We start from the raw sequence: 23,225 nt of genomic DNA, 5'->3' as shown, positions 1-23,225 counted from the left end.
GGGACCCGCAGCACAGCTCATGGGATGCTTTCTCCTAGAACAGAGAGATTTGTTCTCCAAGCCAGTGGTCCCTGTGAGTCTCCCTGGGGCTCAGCCTCCTCAGGCGTGACCCCCACCTCCAAGTCCATATTTCCTTAGGGCCCCACTAGCTAAGGGGAAGATCACCTGACCCATTCGTTAGCATGACGATGCGCCAGCTGCTTCCAGCTCTCCCTTCCAAGGGCATTTCACCTGGTGAAAAGGGCAATGGTCACACCACAGCTGGCATCCTTGGTGACATTGCTGTTAGGTGCGTGTGCCACCCCCACCTGCTTTGGCAACTGTGTCATCTGTGAATTCTCACTGTTTTCTCAGGAAGGGTCATTCAGAACAGCCAGCCAGGGTGGTGAGGGACATGGACTCTTCTGCTTTTTTTTTTTGAGACAGAACTTGCCCTGTCACCCAGGCTGGAGTGCAGTGACACAATATTGGTTCACTGCAACCTCTGCCTCCTGGGTTCAAACACCCTGCTCTACACATAGCTCTGGCCCCAGCCTAACCCTGGCAGGTGTTTGCCCTGTGGCCCGAGGTGCCCTGTACCAGGAGCTGCGGGTCAGTTCCGCTGTACCTTCTTTCTGTTCTCACCCTGCCCAGGAACCCACAGGGCCTCCCTCCCACGAGCCCTGGAATTGTAGGTGAATTTGCAGTAGCTGTGCATGTTGACGCAGGGGAACAATATTTAAAGGCCCCAAAATGTTCCCAAGTCCTGGACTCAGATTCCCAGGAGCTCCTGATCCTGTGAGGTGAAGTCGAGTTTAGGCTTCTCATAAAAGCAGCCACTACAGCCTGAGGCTACTCCCCACCCCGAGAGGTCCAAGAGGATCTGGACGCCTGCGGCTAACATTGCTCTTGCCTGGTGGCTGTACTCCCAGCAGCAAACACCTGTTGGCCTGAATTTTGTTGTCCATGCCAAGCCCCTGACCTGGAGCTTCAGAGACCCCACCCCCGGGAACCCACGGGATGGCAATCAGGGCCCATGGGCTGGGAGGAGGAGGGAAGTGGTGGATGGGGGTGCCAGTCTACTGTCCACAGGTTCTGAGAGGCCAGAGGCCCGAATCTCATGTGTCCCCAGGCTGTCAAGTCCAAGAAGCACATCCCCATCCAGGTCACCTTGGCCACTGGAGAGAGCCTGACTGTCCCCGTGGACTCAGCCTCCACATCTCGGGAAGTGTGCATGCACATCGCTCACAAGCAGGGCCTCAGCGACCACCTGGGCTTCTCCCTCCAAGTCGCCGTGTACGACAAGGTACCAGCCAGGCCCCCTGCCCTTCAGCTGCCTCCCTCCTGCACCCAGGCAGAGCACCCGAGGCTCAAGCCCTCTTACCTTTCCAGCCCAGCCACCACCTGCCCTCCCAGCCGCCAGGCACAGGCAGGTGCTCAGGTGCACACACACAGCAGGCAGCCTGTCCTCCGCACTCACGTGGTCACCTCACAGCTGCACCTCAGCCCCAGCAGTGCCGCGTGCAAACCTGATCCCCCACCCAGCAGTCATGCACAGACATCAGGCGCTCACACCAGTTTCCTGCTCCAAACCCCCTCACGCCCAGGAGCTGTGGACAGCTCTGCAGCAAACATGGAGGGTCGCACCAGTACAGCCCCTCACCGCCCACACCCTCAGATTCAGACACACAGCTGTCAGCCCCAGCTCAGGCACCAGGGCCGAGTCGCAGCGGCCAGGCTCATGTCTGCCTCCTTAGGGAAAGGGCCGCAGGGAGAGTAATGGGGAGTGGCAGACAGGACATGGCTGTATGAAGAAGCCCTTCAGGTGTCTGAACAGGCTCAGCAGTGTCCACTCAGCCCACACTGGGCGCCATGGGTCCCAAGTCCTGTCCTCCACGTGCAGGAGCTAACGGTGGGAGTCCCCATAGGGTGGGGCATGCTACAGCCACTAACGCCCGCTCCCCCTGCCTCTGGCCTCAGTTCTGGTCCCTGGGCAGCGGGCGCGACCACGTGATGGATGCCATTGCCCAGTGTGAGCAGCTGGCCCAGGAGAAGGGCGAGAGCCACCGCCAGTCACCCTGGCGCATCTACTTCCGGAAGGAATTCTTCACCCCCTGGCACAACTCCCGGGAGGACCCCGTCAGCACCGAGCTCATTTACCGCCAAGTCATCCATGGAGTCTGGTCCGGCGAGTACAGCTTAGAGAAGGTGAGGGGCCTGAGAGCCAGGGAAACATCGCATAGAGGAGGCGCCCTGCTGGCTTCTGAGGCCAGGTAGAAGGTAGAGGGGCAGGAGGCCGAGGGCAGAGGAACAGGGGCCAGGCAAGGGGGTTACAGGGGTGCAGGTCCCTTCCAGGCCCAGCCTCCGTTTCCTCCGCCCTTAGGCCACAGGTTCGTCCAAGCCTATACGTGGTTCCAGCAGCAGGTCCCACAGGGCCCAGGCCTGCCTGGCCTCACCTCTCCTGCTCTGTTTATGGGCAGTGGGACCTGGTGGTCAAGGACGTGGCCTTGGAACCCTCGGCCTGAGTCTGAATCCCATTCCCCCTTCTTGGTATTGTGACCTTGGAAAGTCCTGTCACTGCTGAGGAGCCCTTGACAAGCCCTCATCTGATTTGGGGGACTCGTGGGGGACCCTCATCTGGACTGTGCAGAGTGTGCCAAGAGCTCTTTTGTAGGGTGATCATGAGAAAGGAGAGAGATTTTGCCCCTGAAGTTCTGGGGGCAGCAGGCACAACCCTCCCTGTGCCGAGTCAGGAATATGCTGTGCCGGGACCCACTGGAGGCAGCCGCAGCAGGCGGGGAAGCCTGCCTGGAACAGGCATGGGGCAGGGAGTGCAGGGACCAGGCTTCCAGAGGCTTTTGTGTCACAGAGGGAAGGGGCTCCTTGGGTCCCTGGTGTGCCGGGCCGTACTGGTGCCTCACACAGGCTCCTGTCCAGCTGAGCCCCGGCAGAAACCCCGCAGGGAGGGCCACTGGTCTCCCTTGACAAGCGAGAACTGGAGCTCAGATGGGGGAAGACCTTGCCCACTCAGAGTAGCCCTGCTGGGGTCCACCCAAGAAGGGGAGAGCAGCCATTGTTCTCAGCAGAGGGCCGATGGGGCTCAAGCCGAAGCCTCCGGGATTCCCGGCCTGCGTGCTGGCCCAGCCAGGGCAGGTGGGGAGGAGGCACATCCTGCCCGAGCTGCAGCTCAGCTCCCCTGTGCTGGGGCGAGAACTTGGCTATGGGACAGGGGCATCCTGTGGGGGAGGGGGCTCCCACGTGTCTCCCTCACCCCTGTGGGTGCCCTGGGCTGTGCAGGAGGAAGAGCTGGTGGAGCTTCTGGCCCAGCACTGCTACGTGCAGCTCGGCGCCTCAGCAGAGAGCAAGGCTGTCCAGGAGCTGCTGCCCAGCTGCGTCCCCCATAAACTGTACAGGACCAAGCCCCCAGACAGGTGGGCTAGCCTCGTCACTGCCGCTTGCGCCAAGGTCAGCCTGCATGCAGCCCCGGCACCCGGCCGAGGGCTCTCCTTCGGGGTGGTGGGGGATTATGTAGAGGGGCTGGATTCCCTCCCGGCAATCCCCACCCCCTGGGGAGCAGCAAGCTTTGCCTTGACACTTAAGTAGAGCCCTGTCCCTTCAGGTTTAAGCAGTCCCACTCAGTTCAGCTGCCTGTCACAGGCCCTGGCCACCTTCTTTCTTCCAAGCTAGTTTCTTGGATGGGTCCTGGGGCTGGTGTGCACTGCGGTGTCTGGCCAAGCCCTGGCCTCTCAGCATGAGAGGGACCCTGCAGCAGCTGACTGCTGGCCATGCCATGCCCTTGGGGCCCCCCTGCCTGGCCCCAAGCCTCAGCTTCCTCTCTCCGGGTGCATGGGAACCCTCAGGTCAGAGTGTATGGACATTCTAAACATTTGATACATACCGAGTATTTTCAAGTCACCCTTCAGATTTGACACATTGATTGCATTCCCAAAGCCAGTGTATGAAGAGTACCCAGCCACTTTTTAAGAAATAACACTGTATTCAGCAAACAGGGAAAACAAAGTTCAGCTGGACATTATAGTCAGTGAGGGACCCAGCGTCACCTTCCTCTATGTCAGGAAGTGGCGCCGGGGAGAGGAAAGGGCGAAGGCGGGGAGTCAGGAAAGAGGAAGGAAGAAAACTGGAAGACAAGCAATTAGAGGTGGTCCCTGAGAGAGGCCCCCAGAGACACAGAAGAGCTCCAGAGAAGGAAGGAGAGGCACGCTCGACGCAGACTCGCAGCAAGACGCCCTCACGTGCGGGGCAAGTCACAGACCCAAAAGGCGTGCGCTGCAACAGCCAGCCTGGGCTGGGGCCTGCAGACAGTGCCTCCCACAGCTAGCACAGCCCTGCCCTGCAGATGCTAATGAGAGGACAGGGCACAGCCTTCCTCCCTCCTCAGAGCCACCTCCTAAAGCATCCCCACACCTCTCCCAGGTAGAAGAGGGCTGCACCAGGTCCCTAGGGACATCCCAGGTGCCTCCCTGCAGAATCTATCTCCAGGCACCCGCCTTGCTTTAAGTAGAGCCTTCTCAGAAAGATCCATTAACTCTTTTACCCTGAGCACTGGGTGAGGGATTCGCTAGGGGAGGCAGGTGATGGAGGTGACACGCAGGATGTCCCCTCAGGCCCCATACACCCAGAAGCAAGCCACAACACTGGCCGTGCGAGAGCAGGTGGTGGACGCCGCCCTCCTGCAGTGGCCGCTGCTCTTCTCCCGGCTCTTTGAAGTCATCACACTCTCAGGTAATGGCATCTGGTGAGGGGCAGGGAGCAGGTGCCGGCTGGGCACCCGGGGATCCCATGCAGCCTTCACACTGCCGTCTCTCCCGGCCAGGTTCCCGTCTGCCCAAGACGAAGCTGATCTTGGCTGTTAACTGGAAGGGGCTGTGCTTTCTGGACCAGCGGGAGAAGACGCTGCTGGAACTTTCTTTCCCAGAGGTCATGGGTCTGGCCACCAACAGGTGGGGACCCCGAGGGAAGATCTCTCCTCACACCCTGAGTCCTTGTCTGGATACCTCTGGGGGCTCAGGGAGAGATGGAGAGAGGGGCGGCGTGCTGTCCCGGGTGCCAGGCTGGGGTGGAGGGACAAGAATCAACGTGTATGGTGGCTACCGAACTTGGGAGCCCCACCCTCCTGTGCCAGGCTTCACTGCCCCCTAAGTACTCCATTGGGGCATCACGCGTTGCACTGGCAGCTTCTCTTTGAAACCCAGATCCACCCAGAAAGGGCACAGAAGCGTGCAGCCTCTGGCATGCACTTATTTCAAAGGCTCCTGTCTTTGTCATGGACAAGAATTGGTGGCCTGGAGGGTACAGATTATCTGGGAGGGGGCAAGGGGCAGTGCCTGGGCTGACCAGGGGCATTGGGCAGGGCTGAGTGGCCTCTTAGGCTGGGGGCTGACCCCCACCCCCATGGGTCTCCATGGCTGTCATTGCCTGGGAACTTTTCCATGCCCCACCCAAGCCCTGCCCATGCACCCCTTAGTTAAAGCACACTACGGGGTGGCACACACATCACTGGGCTATGCCAGGTGTATGGTGGCCACCACTCACTGAGGCTGACCCTGCTGGGCGCTTTCCTGTATGCCAGGAACTCCTGACAGCATCACCCATTCTGCAGATGAGTAAACTGAGGCATACCGAGGCTAGGTGGCTCAGAGTGAGCACCGGTGGCTCATCTCAGCTCTAACCTTCGCAGTGTCCCTGTGGTGCCCCTGCCCACCGGCCACCTCATTATCTGCCCAGAGCTAACCCCACACATGGGCTGTACCACTCATAGCCTCCGAGGGGCACTGTGCTCTGTTGTCCTTCGTTTGCCCAGCCCTGCAGCAGTGTCTGGACCAGTCCTGGCCCTGGCAGAGCAGCTCTATATCCTCATCTGTGACTCAGAAACCCCAACCCCACCTCCCAAGGCTGTTTAGGGGTTGGATCGGGGGAGGTAGGGAGGGCTCCTGGTTACGCTGCCATTGGTCTCCAGGGAGGCCCAGGGCGGGCAGAGACTGCTGCTCTCCACGATGCACGAGGAGTACGAGTTCGTGTCACCCAGCAGCGTGGCCATCGCTGAGCTGGTGGCCCTGTTCCTGGAGGGCCTGAAGGAGAGGTCCGTGTTCACCATGGCCCTGCAGGACAGGAAGGCCACAGGTGCCGGACGGGGTGGGGTGGGGGGAGGGCCATGCGTGGGGTCTGTAGGGAGGTGGCGTGCCCATCTCCATACACAGCAGCCGCAAGGCAAGCAGAGGCAGGGAGCACTCCAAAGCTCTGTGGGGGCAGCTTTAGACAAGGCCCTACCTTCTCTCAGCCACTGCTTCCTCTTCTACAAAATGAGGGGCTGAAGGAGGTGGTCTCCAGCCCGGCAAGGCCAGCCATGCTCAGGGCTGCATGGCTGCAGAAGCACCAAGGCAGGCCGGCCCATCCCCACGGTGCACGGCTGCAGAAACACCCCATCGCCCTTTTTAACAGACATGAGGCTAGAGGTCCAGAGATGGAAGTAGCACACCTAGGGTCACGCAGCTCAAGGGGGTGAGAACCTAGTTCCCAGTCACAGCTCTCCTGCAAGCCAGCACTCCAGTGACAGCTGCGCTGTGTCTGTGGACTACAGGGGAGCCTGACAAAGCCCCATGACGCCCACAGCCCAGGCTGCTGGCCAGGCAGTCATGGGCGGTGTGGGGCGGTTGGTGCAGGGGCTTCAGAAGGGCTTCAGAAGGGGGTGCTGGGTGGGATGCAGCAGAATAGCCTGTGCATGGAGTTTTTGAGAGTGAGAAATGTCAGCCCAAGATGTGCCGCCCTGTCACCCCATTCAGTCCTTATGGCCACCACCGCACAAGGGAAAGATGATTGCCATCTCTAAATTCCAGGTAAGGAGTGGGCTAGAGAGGCAGGCAGCACTCAGGCCAGGCGTGGGGACTGCCAGCCTGTGCACCCTCCATCCCTCAGCCCTGCTCCTGGCCAGCCCTCCGAGGGTCTCCCAGGGCTGGGGCGGCAGTCAGATCTCTCAAGCCACTGCCCACCCTGGGCTCTGTGCCTGTGCGGTGCAGCAGGTCACAGCCCTCTGGGGCGCCAAGGTTCCAGTCCCACCCCACTCACTCTCAGAGTGGTCTTCTGCCCACCACCCTGTGCTTGGCTCCATCCATCAAAGGAGATGGCCCACAAAATGCCAGCACAGCCACTGGCCCTGCAGAGCCCTCAGCAAATGGCAGCATTTTGTTCCTTGTGCCCTGGCCTTACAGATGACGCCACCCTCCTGGCCTTCAAGAAGGGGGACTTGTTGGTCCTGACAAAGAAGCAGGGGCTTCTGGCCTCTGAGAAGTGGACCCTTGGCCAGAACGACAGGACAGGCAAGACGGGGTTGGTGCCCACGGCCTGCCTCTACACCATTCCCACGGTCACCAAGCCCTCGGCACAACTGCTGGTAACTGGCATGCTCAGCTTTCCTCAGCCTGGGCACACGAGGGCAGGGTGGAGTGGTCTTGGGATGCCCAGCTGGGAGGCCAAGCTCAGGGCCTTCAGCCCACCTAGAAGAGGCCAGGAAGGCTACCAGGGCATGGGGCCAGCCCTGCCAGCCCCTCCGATTGCTGCAACAAGGTGTGTGTGCAGTACCAGCCCAGCTCTTCGTACTTAGTAGGTGCTCAATAAATGGATGTTCCCTCCCTCTTCCATCATGGGTGTGTCCTGGGGACAAACCCAATATTTCTCTGCTTCATTTACACTCTGACCCAAAGCGGGGCCAAGTCTCTCTCTGAACAGGGGAACCACCCACCTTAGCCCCCAAGACCAGCCTCTGGGAAGGCAGGAATGGCAGGCATTGCAACACGTACATACTGAGCACCAAGTATGTGCCCTGTGTCTGCTGTACAAGGCTGGGCATAACAGCAGCTCCACCCTCAGGGCAGACATTTGGGCAGATAATGATGAATGGATGGCAACTGTGCTAAGTGCCACCAAGGAGGGGGACAAATAATAGGGTGGGGGCTCACCCAGTCTGAAAGGCATCCCTGAGGGAGGGACATTTGTGCTGAGGCCTGAAGTTGGTGGCGGACCAGGCAGGCAGGGCTGGGGTGAGAGGTGGCCCTGAAGGGAGGCACTGTGGCGAAGGGGAGCTGAGGAGGTGGCGGTCTGAGAAACCCAGAGTGCTGTGGCCCCCAGAACGGGTGATGCGGTCACCACAGCCATTGCCGCTCACCCTCCCAAGGGAAAGGAGACAGGGCACCAATGGGCAGCGCCACCATTCTGGGTCACGAGGCAGGTGACACGGGTGTGGGTAAGCCCTGACCTGTCCAGCCCTGTGCCTGACCCCTCCCAAGTCACTGAGGCAGCCAGGCCAGGAAGAGCCTGCAGGAAGGGCCTCGTAGGCATGGCTCCTGGGAACCCACAGGCCTGTGCCCCTTCCAGAGCTTGCTCGCCATGTCACCAGAGAAGCGGAAGCTGGCAGCCCAGGAAGGGCAGCCTGCAGAGCTACAGACCAAGGAGCCACCCAAGGAAAAGCCACACACCTTGGAGGAATTCTCCTACGAGTTCTTCAGGTGCTCCCCCAGCCTTACCCCACCCCATTGCACCTCCACCCCAGCCCCGCCCCACCCCATTGCACCCCCACCCCAAGCCCTGCCCCACCCCACTGCACCCACTGACGGTTGCAGGAGGCCATGCCACCCATGCAGAGCCTGCCTGGCCTCCTCAGACCAAGGAAGTCAGAAGTGGTTTTCAGCAGGGGAGGGTACTCCGGCTCTCCCGCAGCCACCCAGGGGTGTCAGACAGAGGACAGAGAAAGCCATGAGGCAGGCCTCATGCCAGCCTCTGACGTCCCAGGGCTCCAGAGAAGGAGACCGGAAGCAGAGCCGTGCTGCCCCTTTCCCGTGCCCGCGGCCATCTGTGGGCCTATTCCTCCGAGCCACTGCGACAGCCGCTGCTCAAGCAAGTCCACGCCAACATCGACCTCTGGGACGTCACCTGCCAGATCTTTGTCGATATCCTTCCCTGCCAACCTGCCCGCACCTCACCAACCCCAGGGCACAGGCACCCAGCACCTCTCAGCCCTACAGCTGTGCCCTAGGGCAGAGGAGCCCAGGTCTGAGAAACCCAGAGTGGTGGGACAGAGCCCACATGTGGCTCACCACAGGGCTGGGGTCGGGAGCCAGCGAGAGGCCTAGGTCAGGGTCAGCGTCTATCCCCATTCGGGTCAGCGTGGGGCCGCCCCAGCGCTGTGCTCCTTGACAGCCACACCCATCCTCCGGTACATGGGCGACTACCCTTCTCGGCAGGCCCGGCCCACTGTGGAGCTCACCGACCAGATCTTCACGCTGGCCCTGCAGCACGAGGCCCTGCGGGACGAGGTCTACTGCCAGATCCTGAAGCAGCTGACGCACAACTCCAACAGGTCTGCTGGACGGCGGCCAGCACGCGCTGGCACCCTCAGTCCTCGTCCCAGCCCCTGAGGCCGGGCTGAGGCTCAGAGGGAGCACTGCAGCTCGTGGCCACAGAACCCCTGCCTGGGCGCCTGTGTCAGCAGTGGAAAGGACTGGGGCCCTTGGTCTGCTCTGCTGATGTCCTGGGGGCGGTCAGAGGAGGAGAGGACGGCCCTGCCCTGGGCCCTGCCCTCACCCACCTTCCCTGTGTGACCTGGTAGCCCATGGCCTCTCTGAGCCTTAGTGACCTCCTCCACAAAATGGGTGCAATGCCTACCCCCCCATCTTGAGGGTGCAGAAGCCGGTGGCATTGGGCAGCTGGGCACAGCTGGCATGGTGCCACCTGGCTGGTGTCTTTCCCCTCGGGGCCTCCAGACCCCAGGCAGGTCTCACATCCATCCCTGCTCCCCAGGGTGCCTTCCTGGCCTGGGCCCCCTGAGGAGCCCCTCCCAGCTGACAGACGCCACCTCCCTGCAGGCACAGTGAGGAGCGAGGCTGGCAGCTGCTGTGGCTCTGCACAGGCCTCTTCCCACCCGGCAAGGGGCTGCTGCCCCACGCCCAGAAGTTCATAGACACTCGGAGGGGGAAGCTGCTGGCCCCCGACTGCAGCCGCCGCATCCAGAGGGTTCTGAGGTGAGGCCAGCACCTCCAGCCCCCAGCACTGGCCCTGGGCCGGCAAAGCTGGGATGCTGTGGGAACTAGCCAGGCCTCCAGGAGCTCACAGTCCCCGAGGACTCTCCAGAAGCCAGTGTCAGCTTGGGAGGCAGGACTGGACCCTGAGTCACCAGAGAAGAGGGTGGAGGGTGAGGCCCAGGAAGGTCAAGGGGAGGCTCAGTCATAACCACCAGTTCCCCTGCGCCATCCCTGCCCGGCGGTGGCACAGAGGCACTGCCTAAGGGATAGAGGGAGACCTGGGTGCCCCAGCTCAGGCCCTTGAGGCTAAGGTTAGGCCCGTCCCTCCAAGTCCATGCAGCCCGCTCCTCCGCCCACAGCCAGGAAGCTCTTCCTTGGCTCTTTGCTCTCCCCCACCCCTTCTGCGTCCTCGGGTTTGGCCTCCTGTGGCCGTGAAGCGGCGGGTTGACCACGGGAGTGGCCATGATTTCAGTGCCAACCATGGTCACAGAGGGAGGTGGGCGCCCCACTAGAGGCCCTGCCGGAGCCCCTGCCCGATGCCCCTGTTGTGTGAGAACAAGAACACAGCCAGCCCTGTCCACCGGCGCCTCCATGGGAGCCCCTGGCCTGGCCCTTCCCTTCTGGTACAGCTGCATCATCGCCACCTCTGAGCCAGGGGCAGCCCCCGGGGATGTACAAGGGGCCGAAACCACCCCTAGCGTTGGCCAGTGGTGTTATTTTTCCTTTGTTTCTGGCACATAGTTTAGGGCCCACATGGGGGCTGGGGCATGGGTGAGGATGAGGTTGGGGGGCACCTGCAGCACGCACTGTTGCCCTCAGGACAGGGCCTCGGAAGCAGCCCCCACACCAGGTGGAGGTGGAGGCAGCGGAGGAGAGCGTCTCCCGCATCTGCCACAAGATCTTCTTCCCCAATGACACCAGCGAGGTGAGCCCCTGCCCTGGTCTCCCCGGCAAGTGTCAGACCTCCGGAGGCCATGGGGCACCGTCCCTACTGGCCCAGCCTGCTCTTGGTCACCCTTGGAGGGCCTTTTCTAGGGCTGTCCCATCTTCAGCAGTCTCCTGTCCCCTCACCATGGAATGCAGGCTCTGCCTGCCCTTGGGCGCTTTGGAAGTCGGGCCGGTCTCAAGGCATGAGTTGGAGGATCCAGGCCTAGGACACAGGAGAGAGGACAGAGGGGTGGGCAGCAAGGGCAAGTCCCTGGACTTGGGGGCCCTTAGGGGTTTCTGACCAGCTGGGGCGCAAGGGAGCAGGTATCCCCACTGGGTGTGCCTTGCGCACAGAGCCTGCCATGGCTGCTGGAGGAACAAAGGAGACAGGGGACGGGTGGGAGGCCACCAGGACCCAGCCGTGACACAGAGGCCTTGGCCAGGGGAGCAGATACAAGCAGGCTGAGTGGTGGAGGTGGGCAGTGCCGCCTCACACCCTCTCCAACAGCAGGATGGTCTCTTTGGCCTTGGGGACAGTGGAGTCCCAGTAGTAGGAAGTTCCCATAGTCTGGCTGCTGGGCTCTCAAGGCGTGTCAAAAGGCCAGGCCTCCAGGGCCCCAGGACAGCAAAGGCTGGGACTGAACAATGTGAACCTCTGGCCAAGGTTCTGGAAGTGAGGCTTGCCCTGCTCAGGGCAGACCACATCCAGCCCAGGTCTGATGAAGGAGCAAAAGTGCCAGGCTAGGAAGGGTCATCCCGGGCTGCGCTGGCCCCTAGCCAGGCCCCACGCCTCACCAGGCGCCTCTCTGTCCAGATGCTGGAAGTGGGTGCCAACACGCGGGTGCGGGATGTGTGTGACAGCATTGCCACCAGGCTGCAGCTGGCTTCCTGGGAGGGCTGCAGCCTCTTCATCAAGATCACAGACAAGGTGGGCTAGGCTGGGGCTGGGCGGGCAGGCGGGCAGTGAGCAGGGCCCTAGGTGCTGCCTAGGGGCCCTCAGCATGCCAGGGCGCTGGTGCTGGACCAAGACTGTCCCCTGGAAGTCACCCAACTTCCTTGTACCTTCCCTTGCCCCAGGTCATCAGCCAGAAGGAGGGAGACTTCTTCTTTGACTCCTTGAGGCAGGTGTCTGACTGGGTGAAGAAGAACAAGCCACAGAAAGAAGGTGAGGAGGCCTCTGTGGAGCCGGGGGAAGGCGTGGCTGGATGGGGCAAGGGGGTGCTGTCGGCCTCCATGGGCAGGGCCTCCTGCAGGGCCCATGGCAATTCATTCATCCATTCATTCCCCTGTGTGTCTCTGGGTTGTGGGGACAACCAGGCCCTGGGGCCTCCCAGCTCAGGCAGGAGCACATAGCTGACCTCTGGGTGATGAAGGATGCCCGGGGCTGAGAGGCATGAACCCCATGGGGCACTGGGGGACTCTGGGAATGTTCCTGGAGAAGGCAGCCTCTGTACTAGTCTTGAAGGCTAGGCTAGGGAAGAGATGGAGGCCGGGGAGGAAGAAGGGTGGAGGCTTTCCAGGCAGGCAGGTGGCAGGCACAGTGTGAGGGTGGCAGGGGGTCAGGGCTGGCGGCACCTGTCGGGATACGCTTGGTGCCCACTGCTGGCCCTCGCCCAGGGGCCCCCGTGACACTCCCCTACCAGGTGTACTTCATGCGGAAATTGTGGCTCAACGTAGTCCCAGGGAAGGATGTGAACGCGGACACCATACTCCATTACCACCAGGTACCAGGCAGGCTGCCCTGGGGGGCATTGGGGCCACCTCATTCTCCCACACCTCTTCTGAGGCTGTAGAAGCCAGCAGGCCAGGGCAGGGTGAGCCTCGGCCTTGGGTACCCACGTGGTAGGCAGAAGCCGCCCCTGAGGCCTCTGGAAGCAGGAGCAGAGGGCAGCAGTGTTTGGGGACAGTGACTGCACTGGCACCTGCAGCATGACTTGGGGAGGGTGGGGCAGAAGGTCCTGCAGCCCATGGAGCAGTGGCCTCGGCCCGCAGGTCCAACCACATGGGTGGAGCAGGCCATCACCCCCACGCAGATGTCCGGGGGCCCTGCCCTGACTCAGGTCATTCCCCCGGCCTGAAACTCTGCCCTGCTCAGTCTGCCCTGGATGGAGTGATCTAAGCCCCGGGTCCCCACCACCTAAGCGAGAAAGAGGTCGGGCTGGGTGGGCCACAGCGGGACACCTGGCATGCCCAGTGTGTCCACCACTCAGGAGCTGCCCAAGTACCTGCGTGGGTTCCACAAGTGCTCGCGGGAGGACGCCATTCACCTGGCAGGCCTCATCTACAAGGCCCAGTTTGACAATGACCGGTCCCAGCTGGCTAGTGTCCCCAAGATCCTGAGGGAACTGGTGCCCGAGAACCTCACACGCCTGATGTCCTTGGAGGAGTGGAAAAAGGTCCCTGACGGGGCTGGGGAACGGTCCTTGGGCTGCTGCCCCTCCCGGGGACCCTGCCCCAGTGCCATGGCCTGCCTGGGCTCCAAGGGCACGTGGGTGCACATGGGTGGTGTGGATGGTGGGCTGGCTCCACGTATACCACAGCTTCCCATGCTGTCCATGGTGCCTCTGAGACTCTGTCCCATGCTGCACTCCCCCTCTCCCCCCGCACTGGCCCTGGGATAGGCAAGTGCTGCCCTCACCGAGGCTTTGGGGGCCTCTGGGCACCCAGGCCCTTACTGGCCCTCCCGTTCTCCAGAGCATCCCTCTGGCCTATGACAAGCACAAGGACAAGACCGTGCAGGAGGCCAAGGTGGCCTTCCTGAAGTGGATCTGCCGGTGGCCCACCTTCGGGTCCGCCTTCTTCGAGGTGAAGGTAGGCCTTGCCCCTCGCCCAGGCCTCCTACCCAAGGAGGCCGCCCTCAACACTGCCCTGGCAGGCCCAGCATCAACCCACACACATCTTGGTTGGGGCTGGCCGCAAGGCTGGAGTGTGTGGACATGCATGTATATGCGCGTGTGGCCCAGGTGAGCTCCTGGGAGGTGCAGCCTGGCCTCCCGGGCTGGACTGTGACCACCGTGTCCCTCCCTCTCAGCAAACCTCAGAGCCCTCCTACCCCGACATCATCCTCATCGCCATCAACCGACGTGGGGTTCTGCTCATCCACCCCAAGACCAAGGTAGCTGCTGGGCCTCCGGAGGGGCTGGGGGCCACCTGGTCCAGGGACCCGTGCAGGTGGGGCTGTGGTCATCTCTGTGATGTGTCCTGTCCTGCCTCTCTCCTGTCCCCTAACACACGCACAGCCCATGAGTTTGGAGGCACTCTGCCCACCCACACTTTCTGCCCCCAGGAGCTGCTCACCACCTATCCCTTCACCAAGATCTCCAGCTGGAGCAGCGGCAGCACCTACTTCCACATGGCGCTGGGGAGCCTGGGCCGTGGCAGCCGCCTGCTGTGCGAGACCTCCCTGGTGAGCCCAGGTCCCTTCTCCCAGCCAAGATGCACGGGACAGAGCTGCTGGGGACCGGCTTCCCCGCCCCACCCTTTTTAAGTGGCTCACTAAGAGGGCTTGGTCCCAGGGCCCAGCCAGGGCCAGACCACCTGGAGGGGGACTGGGTGCATCCCCAGGACCAGCAGACAAAGTGGCAAGGCCAGGCGGGACCCCCTACACCTTTGGCCCATTCCCAGGAGAGAGGGAGACCCAGCCCCAGCAGGGCAGGCTGGAATGGCGGCCCCAGCGCCTGTCCTGGGAGGGAGGGGCAGGAGCCCACCTTCCCTCTCTCCTTGCCCTGCACAGCTGGTTGCTGAGGAAGAGGTGGTCCCTGAGTCAAAGACCCCCACCTGCCCTCTGCACCCACAGCCTCTGACCCACCCTGTCCCCTGTCCAGGGCTACAAAATGGACGACCTGCTGACCTCCTACGTGCAGCGGCTCCTGAGTGCCATGGACAAGCAGAGAGGCTCCAAGGCCCCAGCCCTGGCCAGCACCTAGCGGCGATGCTGGCGGGTCCGCTCAGGTGCCTTCCTGGCAGCACCTTCCCAGGCCCCCTCAGCCCAGGGCCTGTCCTCGGCAGGCAGCCTTCCATGCTGCCCCCCACACAAAGCCCACGCGCCCCCCCAGACAGTCCCCTCTGTCTCAAACACTGCTCATGGAGGCCAAAAGACCGGCTCAGAGTGGGGTCGGGATCCTTGGACCCCCAGGCAGCTGGTGGATGGCTGAGAGGTCCCCCCCACCCCACCAGAATGTTTAATAAAAACCCCTGGAGAGAGGAAGTGAGCGTGTCTGAGGGAGCAGTGTGGGGCACCAGGTGGACAGGGGGCCCGGGAGGCGCTGGCCCTCAGAGAGCCGCAGAAAAAGCAAAATGCTGTGTGGCTTCCCCAGGGCACCCAGAGGGCAGCTGCATTCTCCAGGAATGACCTCATCCTCCCTTCATTCTGTTTCCTTCCTCCCTTCCTCCCCTCCCTCCCTTCCTTCCTGTTCCTCAGACTGGGGAGGGGCACTCAGGGGAGAGTCCTCCGCCCAGGGCCCTCCTCACACCTTCTGTCCTGTACCCGGGCACTGAGACAGCCGCACTACCCCAGGAGGCCAGGGCAGAGGTACCACTCTCTCGCTGCCGCTTCATGATAAGGCCAGCCTATGCCCCAACAGTGGGCAGAGCTGGACACCACCTCCGAGGCCTGGACTCTGCCACCTCGCTGGCACGTCCTGTCCCCGCCCACTCCCTGCTCTGCCCATTGGGCCAGCTTATGTGGACCCGGCCACCCAGGCCTGCTGGGTCAGTCTTCAAGCTTTGGTGGCAGCCTGGCCTGGGATGGAGGCTAGGACCCCCTGAACTCGTGCCTGCCTGTCTGATGTCTGTCCCTCTGTTCAGCAGCCCCACCAGTGGTATGTCCAGAGCTGCTGGCATCCCTTCCACCTCCCACCCCTGCCACAAACCACGAAGGCTGCTGAGGTTGTGTGAACAAGCCTTCATTGTGTAAGCGTGAGCCCTGCGCCAGCACTGCACTGGCCACAGACGAAGTGTCCTCCCTGGAGGTGGGAACAAGTGACCTCTGACCCCACCACCTCCTGGCCCCTGGCCCCACCCAAAGGCTCAACACAGGTCCCAAGGAGAGGGAGGGTGGGTGGCCAAGGTGGGATTCCAGGAAGCCCTTCTGAGGGTTGGAGGTGGGTCCTCTCCCTCCAGGTAGCTTGTGGGTGTGGACAGAGGACTTGCTGGCTTGGTGTGGGCACAGGGACACTGTGCCACTGGTTGAGTGAATGGTGAGGGATGAGGATGGCTCCCAGAGGCCTCCATCTGCGTGGCCCTGGCCCTGTGGCTCCCGCAGGCTGCCCTGGCCTTGGGTAGCCCAGGAGCCACATGTACCTAGCGGGGCCGCTCTGGGGCAGAGGCTCACGCAGGACAGCACACGCTACCGAGCCACCTGGGCAGGGCCAGGCCGGGCCAGGTCAGAAGCTGTGATGCAATTTGCTCCTGTCCCTGGAGGTCTGTGGGCGGAACTGTAGGCACAGGCGGACGTGGCTGTCAGACGTGGCCCAGCCCGTCACAGGCTCCCAGTCCCCAGCTCCTGCCTCCTCACAGAGAGAAGCCACAGCCAAGGAGAGGCGAGACCTGGGGACGGCACAGCTGAGAGAACAGGAAGGGAGGAGGCGAAGAGGAAAGAGAAGGGGAGGGTGCGATGCGGAGGGCTGCAGGTGGGCAGGGACGAGGGGCCACGCGTGGGCAGCAGGAGGCGAGAAGGCGGAGGGGCCGAGGCGCAGCCAGGCAGGGGCACCCGGGTCTTCAGGCGGAGCTGAGGTCCGCAGCCTTGGGCTGGGCCTTGCGCGAGGTCAGCTCCGACAGCTTCTTCAGCCGCTTCTTCAGCTCCAGCGGGAACTTCTCGTAGCACCTCTTACACACGGGCTTCATGTCGAACTCCACAAACTTGTTCCTGGGGAGGAAGCCGGCCCGTCAGCAGAGCCCCACGCCCTCCACTGTAACCCCAGACAGGTGACTGTGGAGGCAGAAGAGCCGGCTTTCCCCCGCCCCCAGCCTCCCCGCAGCTGCGTCTCCCAGCTGGCAGGCCAGGCCCCAGGCTGAGCTGGCCGGAGAGCGTAGGAATGAGAAGGGCCTTGAGGCTTCCCTTCCCTCCCGGTGCTGACACTCCAGAACCGTCTATGACTCCCCACTGCCCTTGGAAACCCGGACGCCGTCTCTCCTCTCACAGCTGCAGCCATCCCACTCCCCTTGAGGCTTCCTGGATGCGCTGCTGACGCTGCTGCCTTTGCATATGCTGTTCCCCGGGCAGGAAAGCCCTTCCCTCCCCAGAGCCCAGGGTTCTGGCAGCTGTGTTAGAGGAGCGAGTGTTCCCCCTCCTCTCACTGTGCCCTGGGGTCCCTGGACCCCCCAGATCCCCTGGACCTGCCCCCATCTCCAGGGTGTTGTGGGGCCGGGCTGCCCCTTGTCCCCACAGTATCCCCAGGTCGGACGCAGCCGGTGTGCCGGACCGCTGCTGAGAGGGAGGCCCCGTGGGAGCCCCTCCACCCTGAGCCCCACCCCACGATCACAGGCACTCACTTCAGGGTGAGCCTGCTGTTGCAGGTGGAGCAGGAGAAGCAGCTCACACACCAGGCCTTGTTGAGGGCTGACACCACTGCGGGGAAAGTGCGGGACTCAGCAGGCCTGGCCAGGCTGCCCAGCTGGGCTCACAGCTGCAGCACCCAGGCCCCAGAAGAGCAGGTGGGGTGAGGGGAGGGAACACAAGGCCTCACCATCGCCTTCGATCACGTGGCTGCAGTGGTAGCAGACGTCCCCGAAAAGCTGCGGGCGGAGTAGGTTGTCAGAGCGGCTGCCGGCAGTCACACCCCAGCCAGGGCCATCATGCCGCCAGCCTGGCCTTCCAACACAGCCCCTCTCAGGCATCTCCCGGGCCCTGCTGCCAGGCTGGGATGAGGGCACTGCAGCCCATTAGAGCAACTCCCACCCCCTGGGAAGGACATCAGGCGGGGCGTTGCTCCCCAGAAGGCCCCTTTGCTCTGGCTGCTGCTGCTGTCCAGTGAGGAGGTGAGCCCAGGTGGTGACCTCACCTCATCAGCCTCCCCTGCCTTCTGTCCCAGAGCAAGGGAGGGAAGGGCTTGCTGGCGCTGTCAGCCCCACGTGCCCAGGACCTCACACCCACCCCAGAACATTCTTCAAAGGAAGATACTGAGGCTGAGAGAGCTGCCCAAGTCTCAAGACCCCAGGCCAGGAGCCAGGGCTGAGGGTACCGGCCCCTGGCCCAGCACCAGGCAGAGCTCCCGAGGGGCCGCCTGCAGCCTCCCTCCTGGCCACCCCTCCAGCCCACGTACCCAAAGGCTCTGCACCAACTCACCTGGTTGTAGTGGGTCTCGCAGTAGGCCAAGCCCTTCTTCTCATAGTGCCGGTGCCCCAGGAATGGCTTCTCACACTTGGCGCAGACAAAGTGCTGAGAGGAGAGGGCGGCCAGCGGCATCAGGGCTAGAGCGGTGACCCCGAGGGACAGGTGGTGACCCAGGGGACAATAGTGACCCCAGGAGCCAATGGCGACTCCAGGGGACAGCAGTGACCCCAGGAGACAGCAGTGACAGAGGGGACAGGAAGCAGAGGCTGGGCGGGTGGAGGCCTTTCGGGATTCACTGTGGGGGCGCTGACACCTCTGCGGATGCTCTGGGCTCAGCAGACCCTGCCCGTCCTCTACAGCACTGACAATAACCTTGCGCATCACCATCCCCTCCCAGTCTGGCCTCCCCCTTGGCAGCCTCAGCCCCAGGAGTCAGGTGCTGGCCCAGTGCTGCAGTATGGTGGACCCTAGAAGGCAGAGGCGGCCCTGCCTGTCCATGTGGGGCCTCCTGCAGGCACCCCCTGCAGGCCTGGGGAGTGCGCAGCACTTGTGTTCCCCCGGGGATCTGCATGTGGGGATGAGGGCTGGGGGCTGGGGACTGGGGCCTGCATCAGGGCAGGATGGCATGGCTTCCCACTCACGCTGCCACCCAAGGCACAGCTTCTGGACACAGCGCTGGCCAGGTCATCAGGGGAGGTGGTGGGCTCACTGTTCCCAGTGTACCCATGAGAACATGAGAGTCCACACCCAGCGGGGACACTGCAGGTGACCCAGCGCGCACACCTGAGGAACTCTCCAGCTCCGTGTCTGCACAGGGCTGTCCACACTGCAGGTTCTGTCAACCACAGCCCCCCAGGCGCCCTGGGCAGACTGCTCCCACGGTTTTCTCCAGACTTTGGAGTCTCTTAGAATGCCAGCATGGGGAAGAGGAGAGGTGGGCACAGCTACCCAACCATGTGTGTGCACTGGTGTCTCCTGGTTCTGTGGGCAGGCTGGGATCCCTGGCTGAGCACAGGGAGGGGCGGTACCCCAGAGGAAGGGCCTCGCCGGGAGCCAGCCAGGCGGCCTAGGCTGGGAGTATGGAGGGGCTTCAGGGCTCTGACTGTGACCCTGAGTGGGGCAACCCCCCAACCTGAGGCCATGTGCCTGCCAGCCTGGCTCACCTCCACGTGCCACTGCTTGCCCAGCGCGTTGACCACACGGCCCTCGATGGGCCGGCGGCAGGCCCCGCAGATGGGGACGCCCATCTTGTCATGGCAGGGCAGGCAGTAGAGCTCACCCTTCAGCTCTCGGGCCTCGGCCGTCAGCTCCTTCCTGGAAGACAACGTGCAGCCCCCAGGTGCCGTCCCTGCCCTTCTGCAGGGTCATGCCAGCGCCTCCAGCCCGGGGCACAGCTCCCCGAGGGGCCATTCTGTCCCTGCAGAGGCAAGGCGGCTGCTCCCTCTGATCTCTAGGTCCTTTGAAGGCTTCCTGTGCCCCAGACGGGCCCTGGAGCACTGACTTCCCGCACAGCCCAGAAGAGCGGCCTGTGTTCTGCACCCAGGCCTGTGAGAAGCGGGTCTGTTCTCGGGCCCCCCTCCTCCTCCAAACCAGACTGGGTGTCTGGGATAGGCACAGAGAGGACTGGAGGGGACGGTGGGGGTAGGCGAAGAGGGGCCGAGGAGCTGGCTGTGCCACTCCTTCCTTAACACCAGCACCAAGCACACTGCCGGCCTCTTCCCCTCCCCCTCTACCCCTCAGGTCCCTTCCACCGCTCCAGCTCAACCCTCACGTGTGGTCTAGGGGCCTAGCCCACCCGTCCCCTGAGTCTCACAGAGCCCTGGGGAGAGAAGCATCCTGCTGGGCCGCTTCATGGCCCCCAGCCCACCTCCGCCCTGCAGCCCCACTCTCAGGACCCCTCTCTCTGCCCACCCTGCTCACCTCTCCTACCCCGGATAGAGGATGCATCGCTCCTCCCCTGGTTCAGCCCTGGTGCCCCGCCCACCCCCACTGCAGGGCCGGCCCGCACACCTACCCACAGTGGGTGCAGTTGAAGTGGTCGGGGTGGTAGGCGTCACTCCTGAACATGAGGGGCTGCTCGTCAATGACCAGGTGGCACCGCTGGCAGATGTACTTGCCCAGGCCCTTGGCCTTCTCACGGTTGTGGCAAGGCCGGCAGAGATGCCTGTGGGAGGCAGGGGCATTAGGGGCAGACCCCCACTCCCAGACAGCCCAGCCACCTCCAGGAGAAGAGCGTCCGGACCCCTGCAACTCCGCTGAGCAGCTGGGGGCCTCAAAGGGGCTCATCCAGAGTCCGGAAAAGCATGCTGCCCAGTCACAAGGCCCAGAAGGCCACAGGTGCACCCTGGAGATGGGACCTGTGCTCGGGGAGAGGATCAGCAGGAAAGACGCCAGAACACGAGCCTGCACTGTCTCTGGGTGGTACTTTTCCTCTTTCCACTTATTAAATGTCTGCTCTATTCTGCACCATTCCCTAGACTTATTCTAAGTGCAGAATAGAGCAGACATTTAATGGATATCTGCTGAAAAATTGTTTCATTTTCCAAATGTATTTAACACCACGAGTTACAGTGAATGCCACTGTGCCCGGCAGGGTGGCCAGGGAGTGCCTAGGAGGTCACTTGCCCCCTTCCTTCGGGGTTTGCTGGATGAAGGGCCCAAACACGTGCAGGCGCTTTCTGTGTCCAAAAGACAAGCACCGCTATGTCAGATGGAGGCCCCAAACCCAGGAGCTGTCATGACAGAGTCTTTTTGTGAAGGCCTCAGAATAATTTCTGATGCTACTCACTGTGCTGGACAGCAGCTGTGTTCTCAGCTGAGAGAGAAATCAACATGGATTCTGTTTCCTTGGACCTCAAAGGTGGCGGGAATCTAGACTCAGAGTCCCCAGGCAAAGACACACAAAGGCCCCAAGCCAACACCCCAGACCCCATTCCCACCTGCCCCCCAAATCTATCTCTGGTGCTCCTGCTGCATCCAGGCCTCCCTTCCCGGCCCCCTAGCCCCAGGGGCCCTCTCCTCCCCCCATCAGCCTCCACAGCCCTCCAATGCCCAGTGTCCGCCCCTCCGACAGGCTAGTTAGGGAGGATACTGAAGAGATCTAGTCTCAGACCCAAGATGCTCACCCAGGTTATGGAGGGCAGACCCCAGATGTCAGGGCCACCCATTCAGTGTCCCTCCCTGGACCCCACGTGTCTGCTACTGCTGCATCTGGACTCCACCCTGCACAGCACTGTGCTCCATCTGCCCTGGGGTATCTCATCATCAGCTGTGTGCAGGGCAAGGGGCCCAGGCAAAGGCCCAGCCGCCACTTGCTAAGCTGCTGACTGGCTCTCTGTGCCTCCCCGAGACCCTACGTGCCCAGCATGGGGCAGCAGCTCAGGGTCAGTCGATTGAATGCCTGGGCAAATGACTGTCAAAGAGAGGAAGGGAGCAACGATGGGCATCGTGTCCCTCAACAGGTGGCCAGGGCCCCAGCTTTTATACCCCAGCAGTGGGAAGCACCTGTGGCCTGTGGAAGCACCACCACGATTCCTGAAGCCCACCCTTGCCCAGACACCTGTGCTCCAGGCACAGCCCTAGGCCACCTCCTCAGCAGGTCTGGGGCTGAGCTTCCCACCTAGCGCCTATGACAACCAGCCCACGTTCCCTGCAGCTCCGTCCCAGACTCGGCATTTAGGCCCATGACCCCACTCCATATTCTGGTCATTCCTCCTGAGCGTCAGGACAATACTCAACCCACGAGGAATTACTTGTGTTTCAAAGCTACAGAAATCAGCTCAACACCTCAAAACCATCGCCATGGTCAAAGCCCTTGAAGCCATGGACAGCGATCACCCCCATAACAGAAGGTCTGTGAGCCCAGAAATGCCCGCTCAGGGTGGCTAGCTTCAAGCAGCCACCTTTCCAGCCAGTGTGAGCCAATTCTTCCAGACAGCCACCCGAGGGCACAACAGGAAAGGGACCTGCGCCCCAGCTCAGACACCGCACACCCAACTGACTCTCAGGCCAGACAAACTGGGAAGCCCGTCTCTCTGGAAGGAAGTCCAGATGGAAAACAGCTTCTCAACAGAACCCATCACAGCACCAGATCTAAAGGTGACCTTCAGAATTCTTTTTCAGGTTGAATTAGGATAGAATCGAAGAATTTTAATTCAAAATGCAACAGAAAAACAAAGCACAATAAACGTGCACATGAAGCCTAAGTCCTGGAGTGATACGTGCTTGGGTTCAAATCCTGGCTCGGTCGCTTCCTACTGTTTGCTGATGGGTGAGTTTCTTCACTTGTCTGAGCCTCAGTTTCCTTGTCTGTAAAATGGGGCAATAATCCCAGCTGCAAAGGGTTACGTGAAGAGACGAATGGAAAATAGTTCGTGTGATAGGCAGGCACTCCTTAAATGCTAGTCACATACATAAAGTTCTCAATGTTTTAACAACAAAATATAAAGTCTTGAAACCAGGAAGGGTGATTTGGTTTCCCATGTCTCTGGATGTATCATTTTTAGAAAGGGAAAAACTTTGTTCCCTCAGTCTCAGAGGCGGCCACCAGCAGCACTCACAGGCCCTCCAGCCCAGAGCCACCCCAGGGAGGAGCCCCAGGGCCAGTGGTCAGATTCGGATTCACCGGGGTCCCGTGCAAAGGAGGAGCTGCAGCGTCAGGGCCCGGCCCCCGAGCTGAGTCCCGTCCCCACGGGCAGGACAGCGCCCCATTATGAGGCTCCTGCAGCTGTGCCTTGCTCCAGATAAAGGCCATGATTTATTCTGCGCGCCCAAATGGGGCCTCATTATACAGGGCAGGACACAAGGACCCTACAGCAAGTGTCCTCAAAGAGTCGTCTCTCACTCGGTGAGTAAGACTCCTCGGCCTCCCACCCTCCGTTCACAGGCTGTCTGTGGGCACAGGCCTGGGAGTGCGGCCTGTTGCCATGGCAGCCGGCCCCTCCCTGCCCCCATCAGTAGGAAATCATCCCCTTCTGAAACGTCCTGTTGTGTCCGTCAGCTCCAGCCCAAGCCCC

At 62.0% G+C, this 23,225-nt stretch overlaps 2 protein-coding genes across 5 annotated transcripts in view; one reads left to right on the top strand and one right to left on the bottom strand.

Annotated features, from left to right (window-relative positions):
• The window catches only part of MYO7B (myosin VIIB), a 98,782-nt gene extending 83,617 nt beyond the window's left edge, over positions 1-15,165 (top strand). Inside the window, exons 29-48 of one of the 4 annotated variants that reach the window (XM_074399810.1) lie at positions 1,112-1,285; positions 1,960-2,187; positions 3,277-3,444; positions 4,605-4,722; positions 4,814-4,940; positions 5,957-6,120; positions 7,206-7,387; positions 8,368-8,498; positions 8,782-8,939; positions 9,196-9,349; positions 9,855-10,010; positions 10,830-10,935; positions 11,752-11,865; positions 12,015-12,102; positions 12,555-12,661; positions 13,148-13,333; positions 13,632-13,748; positions 13,969-14,052; positions 14,224-14,343; positions 14,762-15,165. In XM_074399810.1, coding sequence (XP_074255911.1) covers positions 1,112-1,285; positions 1,960-2,187; positions 3,277-3,444; positions 4,605-4,722; positions 4,814-4,940; positions 5,957-6,120; positions 7,206-7,387; positions 8,368-8,498; positions 8,782-8,939; positions 9,196-9,349; positions 9,855-10,010; positions 10,830-10,935; positions 11,752-11,865; positions 12,015-12,102; positions 12,555-12,661; positions 13,148-13,333; positions 13,632-13,748; positions 13,969-14,052; positions 14,224-14,343; positions 14,762-14,863 — 2,784 coding nt within the window. In that variant the 3' untranslated portion in view covers positions 14,864-15,165. Of the gene's footprint in view, positions 1-1,111; positions 1,286-1,959; positions 2,188-3,276; positions 3,445-4,604; positions 4,723-4,813; positions 4,941-5,956; positions 6,121-7,205; positions 7,388-8,367; positions 8,499-8,781; positions 8,940-9,195; positions 9,350-9,854; positions 10,011-10,829; positions 10,936-11,751; positions 11,866-12,014; positions 12,103-12,554; positions 12,662-13,147; positions 13,334-13,631; positions 13,749-13,968; positions 14,053-14,223; positions 14,344-14,761 lie in introns of those variants that run through there. The other 3 variants (XM_074399811.1, XM_074399813.1, XM_074399812.1) reach the window with 3 other exon arrangements.
• Positions 15,067-23,225, bottom strand: part of LIMS2 (LIM zinc finger domain containing 2) — a 37,233-nt gene continuing 29,074 nt past the window's right edge. The window contains 7 exon segments of the mRNA XM_074399814.1: positions 15,067-16,677; positions 16,680-16,803; positions 17,430-17,505; positions 17,624-17,672; positions 18,223-18,315; positions 19,374-19,524; positions 20,225-20,374. Of these exon segments, the coding sequence (XP_074255915.1) occupies positions 16,417-16,677; positions 16,680-16,803; positions 17,430-17,505; positions 17,624-17,672; positions 18,223-18,315; positions 19,374-19,524; positions 20,225-20,374 (904 nt within the window). The 3' untranslated portion in view covers positions 15,067-16,416.

The sequence above is a fragment of the Saimiri boliviensis genome, chromosome 5 (assembly GCF_048565385.1).
Source record: "Saimiri boliviensis isolate mSaiBol1 chromosome 5, mSaiBol1.pri, whole genome shotgun sequence".
Lineage (NCBI taxonomy): Eukaryota > Metazoa > Chordata > Mammalia > Primates > Cebidae > Saimiri > Saimiri boliviensis.
The sequence above is the reverse complement of the archived record's forward strand: the minus strand, read 5'-3'. Positions and strand labels throughout refer to the sequence as shown.